The sequence below is a fragment of the Megalobrama amblycephala genome, linkage group LG3, assembly GCF_018812025.1.
Source record: "Megalobrama amblycephala isolate DHTTF-2021 linkage group LG3, ASM1881202v1, whole genome shotgun sequence".
Lineage (NCBI taxonomy): Eukaryota > Metazoa > Chordata > Actinopteri > Cypriniformes > Xenocyprididae > Megalobrama > Megalobrama amblycephala.
Window position 1 is genome coordinate 59,313,035 of NC_063046.1, and position 21,073 is coordinate 59,334,107.

At 38.6% G+C, this 21,073-nt stretch overlaps 1 protein-coding gene across 3 annotated transcripts in view; it reads left to right on the forward strand.

The window, feature by feature from the left end:
* The window catches only part of sbf2 (SET binding factor 2), a 172,974-nt gene that overhangs the window by 35,915 nt on the left and 115,986 nt on the right, over window positions 1-21,073 (forward strand). For all 3 annotated transcript variants that reach the window (XM_048186295.1, XM_048186296.1, XM_048186297.1), the window contains exon 3: window positions 10,487-10,624. In XM_048186295.1, coding sequence (XP_048042252.1) covers window positions 10,487-10,624 — 138 coding nt within the window. The remainder of the gene's footprint in view (window positions 1-10,486; window positions 10,625-21,073) is intronic.

Sequence of the window (21,073 nt, forward strand, 5' to 3'; positions counted from 1 at the left end):
CTGCAGTGTGACGTAGACCCATATTGTGCCTCAGTCCACTCCTGGGACAAAGGTGTTTACACATGGCTGGTCAAAGCACTCTGTACTGGAACCGCTTGTTGTTTAGCTTGTGAAGTTCAACAATGCTGCTGCTGTTGTTGTTGTTGCTGATGTTTGGTTGTTTGCATGTTATATGGTAATTCAAAAAGAGGTTTATTCCCAATGATGCATGAACGGAAGTCATGTCCACGGAGGAATAGTTTCAATTCCAGGGCGATAAAGTTCCCCATTCAGATTTCGCTCATGTTGGTCACACAAATTCGCAGAGTTGACAAAACACAAAACTGCTTGGTTAAAAAGTGACTTCTGTGTGAGTGCTGTTTCATACATCAATACACTATTGACAATGGACAGTAGACCTTTTTCACTTAAAGGTGCCCTAGAACTATTTTTTTAAAAGATGTAATATAAGTCTAAGGTGTCCCCTGAATGTGTCTGTGAAGTTTCAGCTCAAAATACCCCATAGATTTTTTTTTTATTCATTTTTTTAACTGCCTATTTTGGGGCATAATTAGAAATGAGCCGATTCCCTTTAAATCTGGTGCTCCACGCCCCAAGAGCTCGCGCTTGCCTTAAACAACATAAAAAAAAGTTCAAACAGCTAATATAACCCTCAAAATGGATCTTTACAAAGTGTTCGTCATGCAGCATGTCTAATCGCATAAGTACAGTGTTTATTTTGATGTTTACATTGATTCTGAATGAGTTTGAGGCTATATGCTCCGTGGCTAACGGCTAATGCTACACTGTTGGAGAGATTTATAAAGAATGAAGTTGTGTTTATGAATTATACAGACTGAAAGTGTTTAAAAATGAAAATAGCGACGGCTCTTGTCTCCGTGAATACAGTAAGAAACAATGGTAACTTTAAACACATTTAACAGTACATTAGCAACATGCTAACGAAACATTTAGAAAGACAATTTACAAATATCACTAAAAATATCATGTTATCATGGATCATGTCATTTATTATTGCTCCATCTGCCATTTTTTGCTATTGTCCTTGCTTGCTTACCTAGTCTGATGATTCAGCTGTGCACAGATCCAGACGTTAATACTGGCTGCCCTTGTCTAATGGCTTGATCATGGGCTGGCATATGCAAATATTGGGGGCGTACATATTAATGATCCCGACTGTTACGTAATAGTCAGTGTTATTTTGAGATTCGCCTGTTCTTTGGAGGTCTTTTAAACAAATGAGATTTATATAAGAAGGAGGAAACAATGGTGTTTGAGACTCACTGTATGTCATTTCCATGTACTGAACTCTTGTTATGTAACTATGCCGAGGTAAATTCAATTTTTGAATCTAGGGCACCTTTAAATTTCTCTAATGTGACTGTACCTTTAGCCAGATTTTTTGCCCTGTTTGTACACTGCTTTTTGTTTAAATTCTCTTTCCCAGAATGTTAAAGGCTATTATTTTAGGATGCAGGCACAGTTATTAGTAGCACTTGCTTTTGTTTATACTTAAGGATGTGTACAAACCCCTAACTCGATTAAACAACAGTGCACAACAGTGTTGCCAAGTCTGCGGTTTTCCCGCGGAATTTGACTCTTTTGCACTGTTGCCACGTTTTTTTTTGTTTTTTGTTTTTTTCCAGTGAGCTAGTTTTGGCCATGATTGGCCGGGTTTTGAACATCAATTGGGCTGGTTGTGATACGCAAACCTGGCAACCCTGGTGCATAACTCGTCAAATCACTGTGGACCATGGACACGAAAAGACCTCAAATCAAGCAGCCTGTTGTGTAGTGATATTTGACCTTTTTTTGTGAGTGATCAGACTTGGATTTTTGTTTTTTCACACTATGGCAGATAAACTAGTGAAAAAAACAAACAAAAAAAAAACATCGACTTGCTTTGAACAAGGGACCCAAGCCATGTTTTGAGCTTTTCTCACTTACAACATCATAGCAACATAAAAACACTGAGCACCACAGCAACCATAAAGCAAAAACATCGCAACGTAGACATTGTGATATGTTTTTTTTTCCGATACAGTAAGCTAAATTACTTCACAGCTATCAAACAGTGTAGTTGAGGTTGAGCTCCACCTACAGGACAACACTGGTGTATGTGTGAAAGATGAAAAAGAAGTAGTAAACATCCCAGTAGACCTTAGCTGACCTTTTTTGTTTGTAAAGAACTTGCTACCACCTGTCCTACCATTTTTTTATTTTTTATTTTTTTTTACACAAGAGTAAAATTCATTGCCATATTCCGGGCAATGCTGGGAAGTTCCAAGGATGTTTAAAGTGTTTCCCCCACTGCTGTTTTGGGAATACAAACTGAAAGCAAAATGTTTAGAGTGAAACATCACTCAACTCTCTAGAGGACTGCTGCATGTTTTTATTGTTAGGATCGAAAGTCTTCAGGCTAAAATTCACCATTTAAAATGTCAGTGTGTTTTCAATTTATACTGTTTTAGAAAAGGAAATTCATCTCAAGTGAGGAAATCTCCCCAGAGGAGCGGACTAGCGAAGAGCACGACAGATCCAGCTGTATGAGCTGCTCACGGGACATGTGCGGCTGAAGTAAATGACACGTTATACTCTCGCCAGATCAAGGACATGCCGTTTGCCTTTTCCTCTGCATTTCTAACATGCAGGAATTATCATCAACTCAATAAATTATAGGTCATGAAATTACGATGCTGTCAATATGTTGCTCGTTTGGCATTTTTAGCATCTCCGCATTACTCACCCTTCATGACTCTGGTAAATTATAAGCATCCCCATTGACCAACTAAAAATATCTGTCCCTAAAGTGAACCATATGTGCGGTATTGCATAACTGACCATATGAAATATTCTGGTCATAGCTGAATTTAGAACAATGTCGTATTGGTAATGTGAATTCTGCATGTGTTACCTCAGATTTGGGGGTAATTTAGATCTGCTAGCACATGCTGTGATAGGGTAAGTCCATAAAAACACTTTTTTTTTTTTTAATTTCCTTTGACCCTGAAGATGTTCTCAGGAAGTGTTTTCATCACAGGTTATTCCAGGTTTCCTTCAGATCAACACTTTCAGACAGAAGAATGGGGTCTCCATCTTGGCTCAGCTGAGCATTTCCTACCCTTGCTCTGTGGCTTACAGAAATAGACTGTCCCGTATTTGGATTCAGCATTAGCTGCTGTCCGTTTTGATAAAACTGTACAGTGTTGACAGGGGACGACCAGTGCTGACACCTCTTTCCCCTGTGTTATTGTTCTTCTTCCTGTGAGATTTTCAGCTGTTGTCCAGGTCTAGACGTGAATGTTGTGATGGGCCAAAAAGTGTCTATTCCATTTATAATCTATATTCTCACACTTTATGAAAACACACCCATTCTTTTTTCCCCACACACTGCCTACTCGGACAGCTTTTTTAGGCATCATGATCATATGTTCGCTCCCAATGCAAAGGCTCAATTATGTCTTAAAAGATATTGCATTTTGGCTAAATTCTAACTAAGGTAGTGTTGCATAAATCCTGCTCTTCAGCTGCCTATGATGAAGAATAAATGAAGAGTTCAGATGCAAAAGCCGCTAAACGCCATCTCCGTCAAAATGAGATAATGATATTGAGCAAATCCTCTCCGCACATAGTATATGTTCATCAAATACTTCAAATGCTTCAAATTCACTAAATCCCAGCCCATTTAGAATAGTGGTTCATTGGCAGAAACCGTTAAACGTCACTTCCCTTTGTCAGTGAAAGCCTCTAAGTCCGCTGACGAACCAAACAGAAGACGCAAATCGAATCATATGATTTCAAGATGAATGACGGTGTGGGTATGAGCCGACTTTCAATTACAGTTTTTATCACGTTATGTCCATCGTTACAGTGGCAATGACAAGATTGTTCCTTTCGCTGCTGTAAAACTGACAGAAATGGACGTTTTAATATGTCTTGTTGTCCAAAGAGGTGGACTTAGAGGTTTTTGCGAAAAAAGCACTCATGGACTTAGCTGGTTTTGCAGCAAAAGACAGTCGAATTTGTTAAATACCAATGAATTGACTAAAGTTACATTTTTTTGAAAATAAGGCATTTCAATAACTTACTAACTAATAACCTTTTCATTGCCTTTTAAAGTGAAATTACGGAACCTAAACATAGGAGCCTGATTAAAAAATGCTCATTTAAAGGTGCCCTAGAATTAAAAATTGAATTTATCTTGGCATAGTTGAATAACAAGAGTTCAGTACATGGAAATGACATACGTTGAGTCTCAAACACAGTTGTTTCCTCCTTCTTATGTAAATCTCATTTGTTTAAAAGACCTCCGAAGAACAGGCAAACCTCAACATAACACCGACTGTTACGTAACAGTCGAGATCATTAATATGTACGCCCCCAATATTTGCATATGCCAGCCCATGTTCAAGGCATTAGACAAGGGCAGAACATCTGGATCTGTGCTGAATCATCAGACTAGGTAAGCAAGCAAGAACAATAGCGAAAAATGGCAGATGGAGCGATAATAACTGACATCCATGATATCATGATATTTTTAGTGATATTTGTAAATTGTCTTTCTAAATGTTTCGTTAGCATGTTGCTAATGTACTGTTAAATGTGGTTAAAGTTACCATCGTTTCTTACTGTATTCACGGAGACAAGAGTCGCTATTATCATTTTTAAACACTTGCAGTCTGTATAATTCAGACACAACTTCATTCTTTATAAATCTCTCCAACAGTGTGTAATGTTAGCTTTAGCCACGGAGCACCATCAAACTCATTCAGAATCAAATGTAAACATCCAAATAAATATCATACTTACGCGATTAGACATGCTGCATGACGAACACTTTGTAAAGAACAATTTTGAGGGTTATATTAGCTGTGTGAACTTTGTTAATGCTGTTAAAGGCAAGCGCGAGCTCCGTGGGTGGTGAGCGTGAGCATTTAAAGGGGCCGCAGCCTAAATCGGCTCATATTTAATGATGCCCCAAAATATGCAGTTAAAAAAATTAATTAAAAAAAAATCTATGGGGTATTTTGAGCCGAAACTTCATAGACACATTCAGGGGACACCTTAGACTTATATTACATCTTTTAAAAAGACGTTCTACGGCACCTTTAAAAGAAAAGATGTCAGATGGACATTTGCAAAGGAACTCTTCAAATATCTTATTTAAACTGTTTTTGCCTTATTTCTGACTCGAGTGCTCCGATTGGATTTGGTGAAAACACAGTATCTAAGCAGTTGCACAGTAAATTTGTAGTGGCTGCCATAGAGTGCTGCAGGTATGACATATTTTTGTGTGCCAAAACCTGGAAATGAGTTAGCCTTTTAGCATTTCTGGTTACATCGTCTTGAAGTCGATGGATCTTTCAAAATGTTTAAATAAGGTCTGTGGTTTTTACAAGGTCAGAATTATTTTATATGACATAAAATGCATCAGGAATGCCCCCTACTGATTTTTTGAAAAATGCAGTTGCTAACAAGTTGCTAAATGGGACTACAGAGGTTGTCGGGAACATTAAACATCATCAGCCGAAGAGGTAAACTCATCGACTCACTAGTCCACTTTCACAGCCTTGTTGTTTCTAATCCCAGTCTTGCAAACTATTCTGACTCAAACCTGCAGGGAAAACGTTTTTTTTAACTAATGACTGAATGAGCTTTGTGATGTAGATGCTGAAGTCATGTGACTAGTTTGTTTACATCGTACATTTTAGCTTTTACTTCTGGTGATTGTATTTAGGCTTTTAAACACATTTTCAATGAATTATATTTGTTTATGATGATTATGATGATGAACAAAACATGCAAGAATCATAAAATTTAGTTGGTTGCCGAGCTTATTTTCTGCAGTAATCCAAAAGCCAATGGAAAAATCCTGTTGGGTTTTTGTTGAGGGAACCAGGGTGATGTTAACTGCTGGGTTGGCTGCTCTATTGCTCTCTTGTGTGCCATCCAGTGCTTTACACTCCAGTCCTGAATGGTGGTTGGCCCATTGCCATTGAAATGCCAGAAGAGGAAGAAGAATCTGCCACCTACAGGAATGGAGTGTGAAGCACTGGATGGCACAAAGTCGAAAATTTTCATTTTTGAGCAAACTACTCCTTCCATTGAAACGGCTCTAAGCATAATCTTCAATATGTGATTAATTGTATGGCCTTACCTTAGTAGCCCATTGAAATCAATACAGTTTAAGGAATATGTTTCTGTTGTGTATCTTTGAAACCAGCCTGGCACTGTTACACAACCCAAAGCAATCAGAGCTCTTGCTTTGTCCTCTAACTAGGGCAGCAGTCCTCTGCCTTTTATGGTTGTCATTAAACAGAGATGCGAGTAACGGTAGACAGCACAAGGCAGACGAGGATCTAATATGGTTGTTCTGTCCTCCATGCTTTTAACCACTGAACTGATTCTTAACAGGTCAAGCTGCAGATCTTGTGTCTTGTTTGCAGAGTGGACGTGCCACTCATTTCTCACATGATGAGGAACTTTTGCTGACAAGGCCAGCTGTGTAATTGAAAGCCCTCTGACATCATGGCTGGTAGAACACTACAGAGTGCCACTGTCACTTGACTGAGAGCTAATTTAAGGAAAAGGTCTGTGTTCTCTGTTATATGACTCAGCTGTTTCACAGTTGCAAGAGTGCAAGCTCAGTTTGGAGAGCTATTGAGACCCTTTCATGTGACTCATGTAACGTCTTGTCAGCAGGCGAAGCATTGTAATGTGACGCTCAAAGTTCAGATAGGTTCAGCTTTGGTCTTCTTTCACTCACGTTTTGAAGTACAGCCATAATTATTATTGTATGATGTATTACTGCAACTCCAAACTTGAAAATAACCACTGGAGCAAACTCGAATACAGTACGAAGCTTCGTTTGACGTCATTTCCAAGATGCCGGTACCTCAAGTGACATTAAATTGGTTATCTTCAAGTGGAGGTAGGAGAATGGTGGCACTACTGTCTGCAAAATTGCAACGCAATCCAAATGAGTCTCCAACAAATAACTAAGCTGGTTCTTTTTAGGGAATCAGAAACATACAGTGCACCCAGTGTTGCCTGATTCCCGAACTTATTTAGATTCTCGATTCTTTTGAGTCTGTTTATTTCAAATCAAGAACTAATTGGAATCAAAAAATGAATTGTTAATTATCTCAATTTTGACCTTGTGTACTGTATTTCTGTATGCTTCAAACAGACATTAAGTACAAAGGCCTCTTATCACAGTCATGGTTAAAGAATCGATCCCTACCCTTGATCCCTCCATAGTGTTTCGTTTTTGATGTTTGTCATCAGATCCAGATAACTGAACAGAATCCAATAACTGATCATTGTAACACATTGTGGCATGAGTTTATTTTCAACTTGTCCTAGAGCTTCATCCACCAAACCTAGCCGCCTTCTTGAAGTACTTCAGTGATATTAAATGTTAAACTTAAGCTAATATTTACAGTAAAAAATACGATTGCAGTCGAGTTGATCAGAAAGACACAGTTGTTGTCTGTCTGGATGTTCTGTCTTGTGAACTAAACCAAGCACGTGCAAAACACTTCAGACTGAGGCTTGGGTTTTGTAGTATTTGAATCAATGCCAGGCCCTAGTCTCTTCAGCTAAGAGCCTTTGGCCACTCGAAAAATAACAGCCTCAGGAACAAGGGGTATTGATGTAGCTTAAGCGTAATAGTACACATCTTCTCCACAGTTATAGACATAGTCATATTCAATTTAAGGTGAATAAAAATGAAGCTGTAAGGAATAGAAGCACTGGGTTGTAGGAAAGCACAGGCTATTCTCATTTGTGTAAAATTACGGCATCTTTCCTGTCTAAGGTCCATTTTGGGTCTGTGTGGCACTGCTGTCCCACATTTTCAACCCATGTACGCACTCTCATTATTTGTTTATCTGTATTTGGCCAGGAACTTATCACATACTTTGAATATTTTCATATTTTCTTGTAATTTTCCTGGAACCTTTCCCAATCTGACAAGGGAAAGGAGCATCCCACTCTTCCGTCTTCGCCTGCCAGCGCTCCAGATTTCCTGCCTTCTATTGTGGCTGCAGCGGGATGCTAACATCCTGGTTCAAGCCCTGAGGTCAATCCAACACACTATATATCGCTCTGTCTTTCATTTTCGCTGTCCCTCTTGCTCTTGTTCCTTCTCCCATCACTCGTCATGTTTCCACCCACTCACCTTATCACTTTTGCCTATCCATGAGTCAAAAGTTGTCTTTTATCAGTTTTCCAACTCTCTTTCATCTCTATCCCTGACTTTCTTTGATTTGTACTTCTCCTGTTCTTCCTGATCTATCTCCTGCAAGGCCACCATTTGTGATCCAGCTTTACTGTGCCTGCCAAGTCACTTTGAAGCACCAATACAGCAGATTTACTCACAGTCCGATGTCTCGTTCTCTCCTATCTCTTTACTGCTTGCCAGGAGAGTCATTGCCTGCACTTTCATTTACATTAAAGCATTTGGCTGACATTTTTATCTAAAGTGACTTTCATGGCATTTTATCAGTTCTTGCTTCAACCCATGACCTTTGCATTGCCAGTGCCATGCTTTACTGCAGTGGTTCCCAATCCCGGTCCTGGAGTACCTCCATCACTGCACATTTTAAATGTCTCCCTAATCAGACACACCTGATTCACCTCATCAGCTCGTTAGTAAACTCTCTAAATAGGGCCCTATTTTAACGATCTAAGCACATGGTCTAAAGCGCACGGCGCAAGTGCACTTGGGGCGTGTCCGAATCCACTTTTGCTTGTTTAGGGATGAGAAAAATGATCGGCATGCTCGCCGCATGATATAAAAAGGTTGTCCCTATTCTCTTAATGAGTAATAGGTGTGTTTGGGGTGTAACAATAAACCAATCAGAGTCTCATCTCCCATTCCCTTCAAAAGCCAGTTGCGCTCGCACCATGGTGGATTCGCTATTTACATAGCAGAATTTGCAAGTGGGCGCCATCTTATGGCGAGATGCAAGAATTCATTCAACGTGCATGCATATACTCTAGCCGTTGAGTACACTCATCATTGCAGTGCATTATGGGATTAAATGAGTGCACTCAATAACTATAGTAAACTACAAATGGCTGTCCCCTCAAGTAGTACCCTTTTTAAGGGCCTAGGGGGTGATTTTGGACACAGCCAGGGTTCCTCAAATCCAGCCCTGGAGGACTTCTGTCCTGCAGAGTTTGGCTCAAACCATGATCAAATGTACATACCTGCAATTTTCTAGTAACTCTGAAGACCTTGACTAGCTTGTTCAGGTGTGTTTGATTAGGACCAGATTTGAGGACCCCTACTGTAAGACCTCAAATATGTGTGTTATATAAGAGAGACATCCAAAATGTGCAGTGTTTGGGGTTCTTCAGGACCAGGATTGGGAACCACTGCTCTACTGTTTGAACTACAGGAAAGCCACTGTGCTTCTGAAATCTTACGTCAGTCACTCGATAGTTGTGATGCACAGAAATGCATATTTTCAAGTGGACTTATAATTAGTCCTAGATGTATTCTTCTTTCTGATGAACACATTCAGGGTTATATTAACAAATATCCTGACCCGTCCAAGCTTTATAATGGCAGAGAATGGGACCAACGAGTATAAGGCTCAAGAAAGTGCCTGCATCCATCATAAACGTACTCCACACGGCTTCGAGGGGTAAATAAAGGCCTTCTGAAATGAAGTGATGCATTTTTAATGGATGGATGCACTTTCTTTAACTTCATACTTATTGTTCCTGTTCACTGCCATTATAAGGCTTAGAACGGCCAGGATATTTATTAATATAACTCATAATATAACTAAGAAAGTCAAATACACCTAGGATGGCTTGAGGGTGAGCAAATCTTGGGGTAATTTTCATTTCAAAGTGAACAAATCCTTTAATTCAAACAGTTAATTTGTTTCATTCCAATTCAAAAGCTTTCAATTTCAGTATGCTGTCTTTTTATTGCATCACATTCAATAGGCCACAAACTTGCAACTCCTGTAAAAACATGGATTCAGCAGCAGGACTCGTATGTAAATCTGTATGGGCAATCTACAGTTGGTCTGCTAAGATATTATCCAGATTTATTGGGATTTTCTATGTAACAGAATGGATATGGAGGGACTTTTGGAAGGGCATTGAGGCACTCAGTGGCGTTTCCTGCCTTCTGATGAGAGGATGTACTGTCTGAAGTGGCACATCCTGCATTTGATCACACACTAGTCCATTTGCACACTGACGTACCATAACAGCCTCACACTGCATTCCAGTAAGCCCTGTAAAAACATTAAAAGGTGTTCGAAATGATTTTCAACAACATCAATTTAAATTCCTATGAATTTCTCTGTGCAAATTATGTCACCTCATATGGTAACTGGAATTTACTGGTCGCTTTGTGCTTACTGGTGATGTTGCTTTGTGCTTACTGGTGTTCTGGTAATGTCAGGTTCTCGTGTAGAGTCAAGTCTTACCATCTTTGTTTGTTTTTGTGCTTTTACAGTTCTGCCAGCCTGGTGGATGGAGGCTGTCTCGTGAGAGGAAACCCCCAACATTCTTCACAGTGGTGCTGACAGACATAGATTCAGAACGACACTACTGCTCCTGTCTGACCTTCTTTGAGGCAGAGGTCAACCTACAGGTGAGACTAAGGCCATATTTTTATTATAATGGTCTAGTCAGTGGTCCAGGCATCCTGCTACTGAATTTGTACAGATTTTTTTCTACCTTGTTTTTCTGACCTAAAATGCAGTCTGTTATGAATGGGTGAAATGCAGAGCACAAATTCCGAGTATGGGATGCCATACTTGGCCACGTCAAGTCACATTCACTTTCAAATCATGCAGTTAGCTAATATTGTGTATTCATTTAGGCAGAAACAATGAGCTCATTAAAGCAATTATTACAAGTTGTGATCATAACGATTACAATATATAGGAATTTGGTCAGTTGTGTATGTTGATTCCCTCCTTTATTGGACTTAGATATCCTAGGTACAACCAGAAGTCCAGAGTTTTGTGACCTTAAAGAGCATCTTGGATTGAAGGGTGATAGAAGGTCAGTTAAATACATAGGAGGTAAACCATTTAGGGCCTTATAAGTCAGTAGCAATACTTTATAACTGATACAGAGTTTAACAGGTAGCCAATGTAAAGATGATAAAATTGGAGTTATATGATCATATTTTCTTGACCTGGTAAGAATTCTAGCGGTTGCATTTTCGACCAAAACAAAGAAGCCATTTAGATGTCTAATGAAAATTCATCTGAGATATTTTTTGCCCATTGCCAGTGAAAGTTTTTAATTGCTCTTTCATGAATATGCATAGCCTACAAATGATGATATTTTGACTCGTGAAGAGCTTGTAAAATGCGTAAAGGGGTCAAAACAGCGGCAGGAATCCCTCCGTCACACACAAATGAAGATCTGCTGCGAGGAGACGCGGTTCTGATGTCTTACAGAACTGTGATGGGCAACATCACAACTGTGACGAGAAGAACCAGGTGTGCTTGAGAATTCTCTCCTTTTTAGGGCAGCATCTTGTGACATCATGTCCTGTTTTTGGTTCGTTTACATGTCTTTGGTCCATGTTGCGTTCATATTTTATTCGAACCGCACCAGAGTTCGTTTGGAAGCAGACTGAGACCCATCTTTTCAAGGTTCTCGGTCCGCTTGTATGGTGCACACCAGGGTTCGGATGGCAGCGTTCACACTTATTCAAGTGAACCACACTAACAGAGCAATCGCACCAGGGTTCGTTTTAAGCAAAACAAACATGCCAAGTGTGAAAGCACTCTTAAAGTTCACTGTCCAGAGAGGAGAAGGAAAGAAGAAGAGCAAGAAGAGAACCTCAAGGGGCTGGGGTTGGAGGACAGCTATGTAAAGAATGCAGCTGTAATTCCTGACTTTTGCCCAGTGCCCATCAGGGTTCCAACCTCAGCCCCTTCCAGTGATCATGAAACTAGACTAAACTAGCTCCTGTTGAAGACTTTCAGTTGTACCACATTGTGAGAGGAAAAACATTGAACATTCACTTTTTTTGTCCTCTGCTGAGATCTTTCAGCATAAAGTAGAAGTCCTGGAGTGCAAGGAACAGCGGATCCCCCATAAATATGTATCCTTGACTAAGGAAGTCTACAGTACTGGGGCAGGATTGGTAATAAGGGTCAAGCTTTGGTACTAGCACAACTCAAGACTGGAATACACTACACAACTTTTCAACTCTGAACACATCTTAAAACACTAGGCATTAGACACTTACTGAATTAAAAAAAATGTTATAGAGAATACTAAATAACTGAAAACACAACAAACTCACACAGAGACATGCACCTTGTTGCCAGGAGACACATGACAGATGCAAACAGTATGTTCTAAATTCTAAAGTTCTAAAATCGACTCAAAATATCAAAAGTGTTTGATATTCTCTGACTGCATGGAATCATAGTCAAATCAAAGTCTGTGCCCATTATAAGGCCAATTACTCCATCGATAGATGCCGACCGAAGGCAGTAAACACTTTGTTGGGTTTTGTTGGATCACGTCCATGTCTGGCATTGGATGGCGTTTGTTCTCACCAATTGAACATGTTCAGTCAGGATTTGTCACGTTATGGAATTTCTGAGAATTGATGTGCTGTAGGCTGGTGATTGTCTGCATTGGTCGGCATCTGTCAGTGCAGTGTGAATTGGCCTATACACTACGTCATTTTCTATTTTCTCAACTCAAATCTGCAGACTAGCTCTTACTTTTGACAACTAGCGTCGACTTGTCCAGGGGTGTGTTTCCCAAAAGCATCGTTAGCTAACTATGGTTGCAAGTTCCATTGAACTCTATTTTAATTAAGGAACTTGCGGCCATAGTTGGCTTTGGGAAATTCACCCCAGACTGTAAATCAGGGCAAAGGTTGTGTAGTGTATTCCAGCCTTTAATCGCCAGGACTTTCCTCTCTAATGTGGCAAACTGATGCAGCGTGGAAGTCAGCCTCAGGCTATTGAAGATTAGGTCCTCTGGGAAAGAAGAGGACTGAAGCCGTCTCTTTTTTGTCGATCTCTAGGATAAATAGCAAAGTATAGTCTCAAGCATGCCGTTTTCTGTAAATTAGGTTATCCGGGTTCATCAGTTATTTGGCAGAAACGAGCCAATGAATTTTTGCTGGTGGTCACATGTGGACTTACTTTTTCTGAATGTCTAAATAAATTACACATGGACACCAGGTTGCTTGAAGGACACATGCCAGATTTCACCCCTAGAGGGAGGCTGTAACGAGGAGAATCTCGTAAAAACCGTTTGAGTAAGGAAATGAAAATTTGACATGCTTTTTCTTTGCTACAAGTGCTAACATACTACAATATCAGTTGGACAGATGAACAAAAATGATTGCTTGCAGCCAATACTTGTATCCACAGCATCTGTTCTGCCAAATCTGCCAACTGGGGTCATTTTCCACCTGCTTGGACCCTTTTGATTGTCATGTGTGTCTGTATTTGAAGTGTTTGCCATTCGTCTACTTCAGGAATCACAGTATAACATTCATTGATTACACTACATCCTGCTTATCAGGTCTTACAGAATGCTAGTTATAATTAATTTATCTTTCTGATAGCACACACATTTCAATGAGGACAGCTGTTTAACCCTACTGTTAGCCAAAAGTGCTTTGGGGTTTTATTAGGGGCCAGGCGCTTGAGGTGCGTATTGTTTACCTTGGAGTTCTTCTTCTTATTATTTTTCTACTTCGTCTGGCTGGGAGTCTGCCTGATCCGTTTTTGTTGTTACTCTTACTACAATGTTTGTCCAATTGTCACCAAATTTGGGTCAGGTTTTTGAGTTAGTTGTTTGGGCTATTCTTAACCAAACGATCTTTGGGATTCATAACAATCTTAATTTTTTTATTTAGCAATTCTAATTTTGTGTCTAATGTTTCGTTTCCTACAGGTAGAAGGTGGTGATAGAGGAAAAGGTTTAATCCAATATCCCAAAGGTTATAGGTTCGAATCCCACATATGATTATTCCAAAGTTGTACCTCTGTACCCTTTGCATCATACTTTCAGAACTAGAACCTACTTGATACCGTAATTGCTACCTTCAGCTATATTTCCCCTTAATGCTTTGCACTTTTTTGTGTGTCATGTCAGTAAACTTTACCACATTCGTGATTAATGTGCCTTAAAGGTTTTTCATAAGATGATGGTGAAATTCTGAACAAAGTCATGATGTGCATTAGTCAAGCTCCTCAGTTCAAGTTCATTCCACTGTAGGCAAATGCAACACTGCTGTTGTTTTCTTGGAGAAAAATCCAGTGATGTCTTCAAAAGAACAGTGGATGTTCAAAGTAATTGGTTGCATGAAATTATTTAGAATATTGGTCAGGTCAGATAACCATCTCTCTTGTAGACACCACTGAATGACATTTGTCTTTTTTGAGAGTTTAATTATCAGCCGCTTCAAAGTGTCATCAAATAATTTCTAGAGAATGTATTCATTTTCTTATCTGTGGAAACGATGGTGTAATAATGAGGAAAACCGGTTGATCACATCCTGACATTCCACATATATTGGGAGCAGCATCCTAGTACTGGCAATGTGGCATTTTGTGTAATTACTCTAATTCAGCACTCAGGATGTAGTGGTCATCATGACCAAGACAAAGCATTTTGATGCTGTGAATCACATTAATTTGTTAAACAAACTGCTTACTGTTTGAATACCTAGAAGTTTAATTAGTTTTCCTTAATTCACTATGAATCAGCCCGTTTACCACAACCATCTACATGCATGCCAGCATGCTGACTTACTGTCAACTTCCTGTTGCTTTACTTGAGTCCAAATAAACAAACTCATGACAAATGGTCATAAATGGTCAATAAAAGCAGGAATTATTTGCATTTAGAGGCTGGTGGTTCCAGAAGGTTACAAAACTATTTGGCTGGAACTTCAGTACGTCATGACTTTGAGCTTTGATGACCCCCAGCTGTCGGCTGGCGCTGTCTTCCTCTCCGTCCTGTCTCTCTATTGCTTTCTGTCTTTCACAGTGAGACTGTAAATCTTCTTTATTTATATTATGTGTTTTGCTACTGAGCCTCTTGGGAGATTAAGAGAGAAGACCACCCATGAAGAGTACTTCACAGTGTCAGGCATTAGGACACATTAAGACTGAAGCATCATTCTTAATCGCAACCTCACAGCTTAAATGTCATTAGAAAGGTCTTTGCAGTATGTCTGCTTTTGTCTCATCATCACTGTTTTTCTTTGATACACTTATCCAGAAGTTCGTAATCCAGGATGGCTTCTGTCACGTAACGACCACGATGGCCCATTACCTCATTATGCTGAAGGTCTTCTGGGACTGTTTTCTTTGCGTCGAGTGAATAGATGCTAGATGGCCTCATGGAGTGTATATCTGCATCCCAATTCACATACTATCCATCCATGCCTCTAACTGCAAACCAGTCAGCTTCCTGTTGGTCAGCACAGTGAATTTGCATAAAAAACTTGAACCTGATGTGAAATCTGTGAAGGGAAATTCCTGATTAAAATGACTGGATTTTGGCCACAGAAATTCTCCAAACAGTGATAAATGTCTGCACTGAAGATGATTGTTTGTTGAGCGTCTAAGACTTACTATTAGTTTAATTTGCAGCAGTTTGTCCATCAGCTTGCTGAAGAGATACACCACTACTCATCTGTGGCGTGTTGCAGTATCACTGCCGTATCTGGCTATAACGTCATATACGAATGAGACGTTAAACCGAGGTCCTGACTCTCTGTGGTCTATAAAAATCCCAGGATGTCCTGGATAGCTATCCGATCTAAGAAAATGCATGAAGTGATCAGGTGAAAAAATCCAGCCAACATAAGAATATCATTCAGTCAATTTTTACCATTTTACTGAAATGTTCACAGGAACCTTTAGGTCATTCCTATGGGATGCATGCAAAGCTTGAGAGTTAGGAATAGTAACCCAGAGGGTTGATGCATGTTGAGGGCATTTGTATGCTATGTCAGGTCTTGATACATCACAAGGAAGAAAAGCACAAGCGTTTATGGAAATGACTCTCTATTATGCAACCAAAACTTCAGCTGTGATTTCAGAAATCTTTTGTCAACCACACCGTCCAAACACATTTTATTTTTCTCGGGTGAGTATAATCACCCTGAACTGTATGTGGTAGTCTTGAAGTAAAGTCATTGAAAGTTTAAAATTATCTTAAACACGTCTGCAGGACCAAGCATTTCAGGTGTTGTGTACTTTCCTAAAGCTACACCATCAAACCCACTTAATGTAAAAATCATGACACACTGAAAGATATTTTTCTTTTATCAGATTGGAAGAGGCAGCACTGGAATGTATTTTTCTTCATAATTGAACCAAATCCTCCCAATAAGCTTGAAATGTGTTTCCCATCTGTGGGGGTATTTTAATCCTGTGCTCCCACTGATAAGATGCGGTGGATCTTGTGGCATGTTTTCACTGTCTGAGCAAATCAAATGGACTCCAGCACAGGGGGTTAGACAGCAGGGTTTGAGAGGTGGGCATCGATATGAGCTCGCAGGCCTGATGCTGACTCAAACCGGACAATTAGAAGCAGATTGTGAGCAGTGGGACGTGACTCGGGTAAAACCTCTCCTTATCAGTGAACGATAATGAAGTCTGCTTTTTGTCATAATTAAAGCTATATATATATATATGTGATTTCAGAAATATATATATATATATACAGGGCTTGACATTAACTTTTTTGCTCACCAGCCACTGTGGCTAGTGGTTTTCCAAAGTTACTAGCCACTGAGCATTTTCACTGGCCACAATTTTGATGTTGGTAAATTACATTTTATATGATTAAAGTTGACTTTGTTATGCTTAAATTACTTTATTTTGAGTCATTTTACTTTTTATTTAGAAGATTTAAAACCCTTTCAAACTTTTAAATGCAGATTGACCACCTAAATCAAAACTACATTGTATATCAGCTGGTATGTACAGGTGGGCAAGAGGTGGACAATATGAGCATGGGCTAATATGAGAAATTGTATAAGTTATTTGTGTTAGGCTATATAAAAGAACAAAGAAGCAAATTACAAAAACAATAGTAAATTAAAAATAATCTTTTTTCAGATTATTTAACATCTTTTGTTGTATGATTAACATATATATATATATATATATATATATATATATATATATATATATATATATATATATATATATAATATTGTGTGTATATATATATATATATATATATATATATATATATATATATATATATATATATATATATATATAATATAATATAATATAATATATATATATATATATATATATATATATATATATATATATATATATAGGGGTGTAACGATACGCTCAGGTCACGATACGGTACGTATCTCGATACGGAGTTCACGATACGATACGTATCACGATATTTTGAACAAAATGAAACTGAAATTCAAACAAGATTTATTAAAAAAACATGAACAAATTTCAATAATTTTCCTTGTTGTACATACAAGATCACATTTCAATAAAATAAATAAATATAAAAATTTAATAAAAACCTTCTGTATTCAAATTAACAGTTGAATAGGGCTGTCTGTCACTGAAAAAATTTTTTAAATTTAACATGAACTTAGACGTTTACATATCGCGTCTAAAAACGCGTGGAAGGCGCGGCCGCACCGCTTCTCCTTCTTCCCAAAGTGCTCGCGCTCCCGTGGCGTCGGTCGTTGCTATGCAACCATGAACTGAGCTCTCCAAGAGGAACAGGATGTTTCTGCAAAGGATAAATGATTTCTAGCCCTTGCATTAGTTCTACTACGAGATATATTGATGGAGATAAGATATAAAAACCACCATGTACAGCTATGATCAGCTGTTCGGCTGAGCTTTTGATGTTTTGTTACGGAAAGGCCATAGCTGATCGGTTGATTCTTGTCACACGACCTGCGGTGCGCTTGCGGCATTCTGAGAAGTTGAGAATTGCATGCGCGTCGCGACCGCGTTGATCCCATTATGAGCACGCCTGCCACGCGGCTACATTTGAAAATAATAACGGACTTGCACGCGGAAAAGACGCAATATGTGAACGGCCCCACAGAACTTCTTAAAGCAAAGCATCGCAAGCGTCTTTTGCTTTTCTGTGAGCACAGCTGTTGCTGTGGCACTGCGGTGAAAGAAAGCCACGACTTTTCTCACGCGACCATGCAAGAGACTGACATGAGAAACGTTTAAACCTGCTTGCAAGATTCAATGTGTGCGCGAAACACTTACTGAACTAGAGAGCCGATTGAGACAGGATAACTCTGGGAGTTGGAAGGGGTGTGTCGCGATTCTGCCTTCTCACATCGCGATACAGGTTCGTGGACCTGCGTATCGCGATTTCGGTTTTATATCGCATATCGTTACAGCCCTAATATATATATATATATATATATTCTTCACCCCTGCTGTACCAAACCCATACTGAACTGTGACTTCAATACAAAGGTAAAATAATTTAACTCAAATTACTGAAACGTGAAATTTCTCATTATCGTAATTTACGTCACACAGTTGGATGATCTTAGAAGTCGGGAGTTTATCACAATGGCTCAAGCATCTGTGACCCTCTTAGGTGGAAATTTGTATTCTAACCCTTTAACCCAAGCTCTGTCATATTCTGGGACTGTTTCTGAAGAGTGTTAACCCTCTCGCATCGCACTGTCTGAAATACAGACTGTATAGCCAAATGACATTTCTCGGCCTTATAAAGCAAACCAGCGTCTCGCTAGTAAAGTTTTGATGGATGAGGATTGCAGTCAAGGGAAAGATGCCTCCTAGATGCCTTGATCACACATTGCATTTATGCACACACATATTTCAGTAGATTCACATTGTTTCCACACACATTCAGGTCGGGTGGGAGAAAAAAAATCGATGCATCGCGATTCTCTGTCCAACGATTCTGGATAGATTCTGAGCTTTTAAACAGATGTGCGATGGCACTAAATGTGCTTTAGAAATGCCCATATTCTGCTTGCTTCCAATTAACACAAGCACGCACCACTCTAACATTCCGTAAAATAATCTTTCATAAAGTTCGGAAAAGTTGAAGCAAATTAAATTGAAAAGACATCCGCGGGCTTCATTGCACAGGATGCGCTGTGAGAGATGCGAGCTTTGTTTGATGTTACACTTCCAGTTCTCCCCGTCTGGATTTTCTTTACAAATGTGCTACAAAGTCATCGTTTATCATTTGTCATTTCGAATGCAGTGGACTTATATATTTAAAATATGAAACTCAGTAACAGAAGGCTGCATTCAATTTCAAACGCTGACGCGTAAAGAGTGCTCGTGCATGCGGTTGTGCACGACTCTATGTAATTGGTTTAATGTACTTATGTATCAAAATGGATAATCATAAATACTGAAAGCACTCTTTGTTTATTGCTTGTAATATGTTTCTTTGCTCAGCATTATTATTTGCTGCTTGTATGTTTTGAAGTTTTTTAAATTTTTAACATACAATTGTTTTAATTTATTTATTTTTTAAAATTTATTTCAATCACCAATATTTGATGTCCCTTTTTGGAAAGACACCTAAATTTACCTTAAGAAAAGTGTCCATAAAATACAGTTTTGTGAGAATCACCAGGTTTACTTTACTGAATATAGCAAATGATGACAAAATGAACGATGGTATTTGTTTAACTTAACAATAATTGTGTGATTAATCACGATTTAAAAATGTAATCTATTGACAGCCCTTGTGTGTGTGTGTATATATATATATATATATATATATATATATATATATATATATATATATATATATATATATATATATATATATATATATATATATATAAACAGGCCTGCAGACCAACATAACTGTGTCAAGATCTGTAACTTTCTTAAAATATCAAGCATTTTGACCTTTTTATAACAAGGCAAGTTCAGGTTGTATAATGGCATGTGGTGTGACTCCCCAAAATCTAAAAACTATTAATACTTTTCACTTCATGGTTGCGCCACGATATTGTCATTACATTTAACGATGTGTTTAAAATTGTATAAATCTTTGACTTAAATGATTTAAGGGCTGATGATGGTTTTAATTATTCTAAATCCAACTACAGTTCCAGCATGAAAATTCCCAGTTATGAATAGGCGATTCTCATCAAAAATGCGAGCAAAAATGGATTTGGCCTAACAAGTAATTTTCTCTTCTCTCTCTCTTTTTTTTTTAAAAACCAATATAACTACAAAAAGTACATTTCTAAGAACCCTTGCTTTTATTTTTATTTTGGTATGTAGCTTGTGACCTACTACATTTTTGCCTAAATTATAGTTTATGTATTTTATCATTGATTTAATCCTCCCATTGTCCCATAAACTCAGTTTGGGTTGTACATGGTGTAATTACTGTGATTTGTTTTTTTCACTGATTGCATCTTTGGATGTGATTATTTAGGAAATTGAATTTTCCCAAAAAACTCACATGGAGCCAATTCAACTCATAGACTAAAGCAGGACTTGTAATGTGAGCCTATATTCATTCAAATAGCATTTCAGCCCTTGGGATAAAACCCTTGCACAAAACAAACCCAAAACCTAGCCAATTTCCAAAAAGCAAAATCTATAAATAGACCAGCACCTCTGTTTTACTCCAGGTTCCCTTTGTGGTTTCATAACACCCAGCTTGAGTCATTTATTCATTATGCAAGTAATTTGAACTTTTCTCCATCCTTTACGACTCTGTCAACACGCTGTCACGCTTTGTTCCTCTTATCGTTTTCTCTTGCTTATTGAAAAAGGCAGCGCTGCTCGGATGACCTCACGAGCGTTATCACATCTGATGTATATGCATTTCTGTTTATAGTTTCTTTTCTGAAACCGGACTGATCCTGTATACTGAGCGACAGTCACTTTATACAGACTAAGCTGTATAAAGTCTGTCTACATAAGCTCAGCTTTATCAGTGATTCTGAGAACATGTAATCATGTGATCTTTATGCATTATTTTCCAATGCTCTCTCAACTCCTCAACCTAGATATTTATCAGTGGTGAATAACAAAGAATTAAGAAACAGAGCCATGCAATCCCC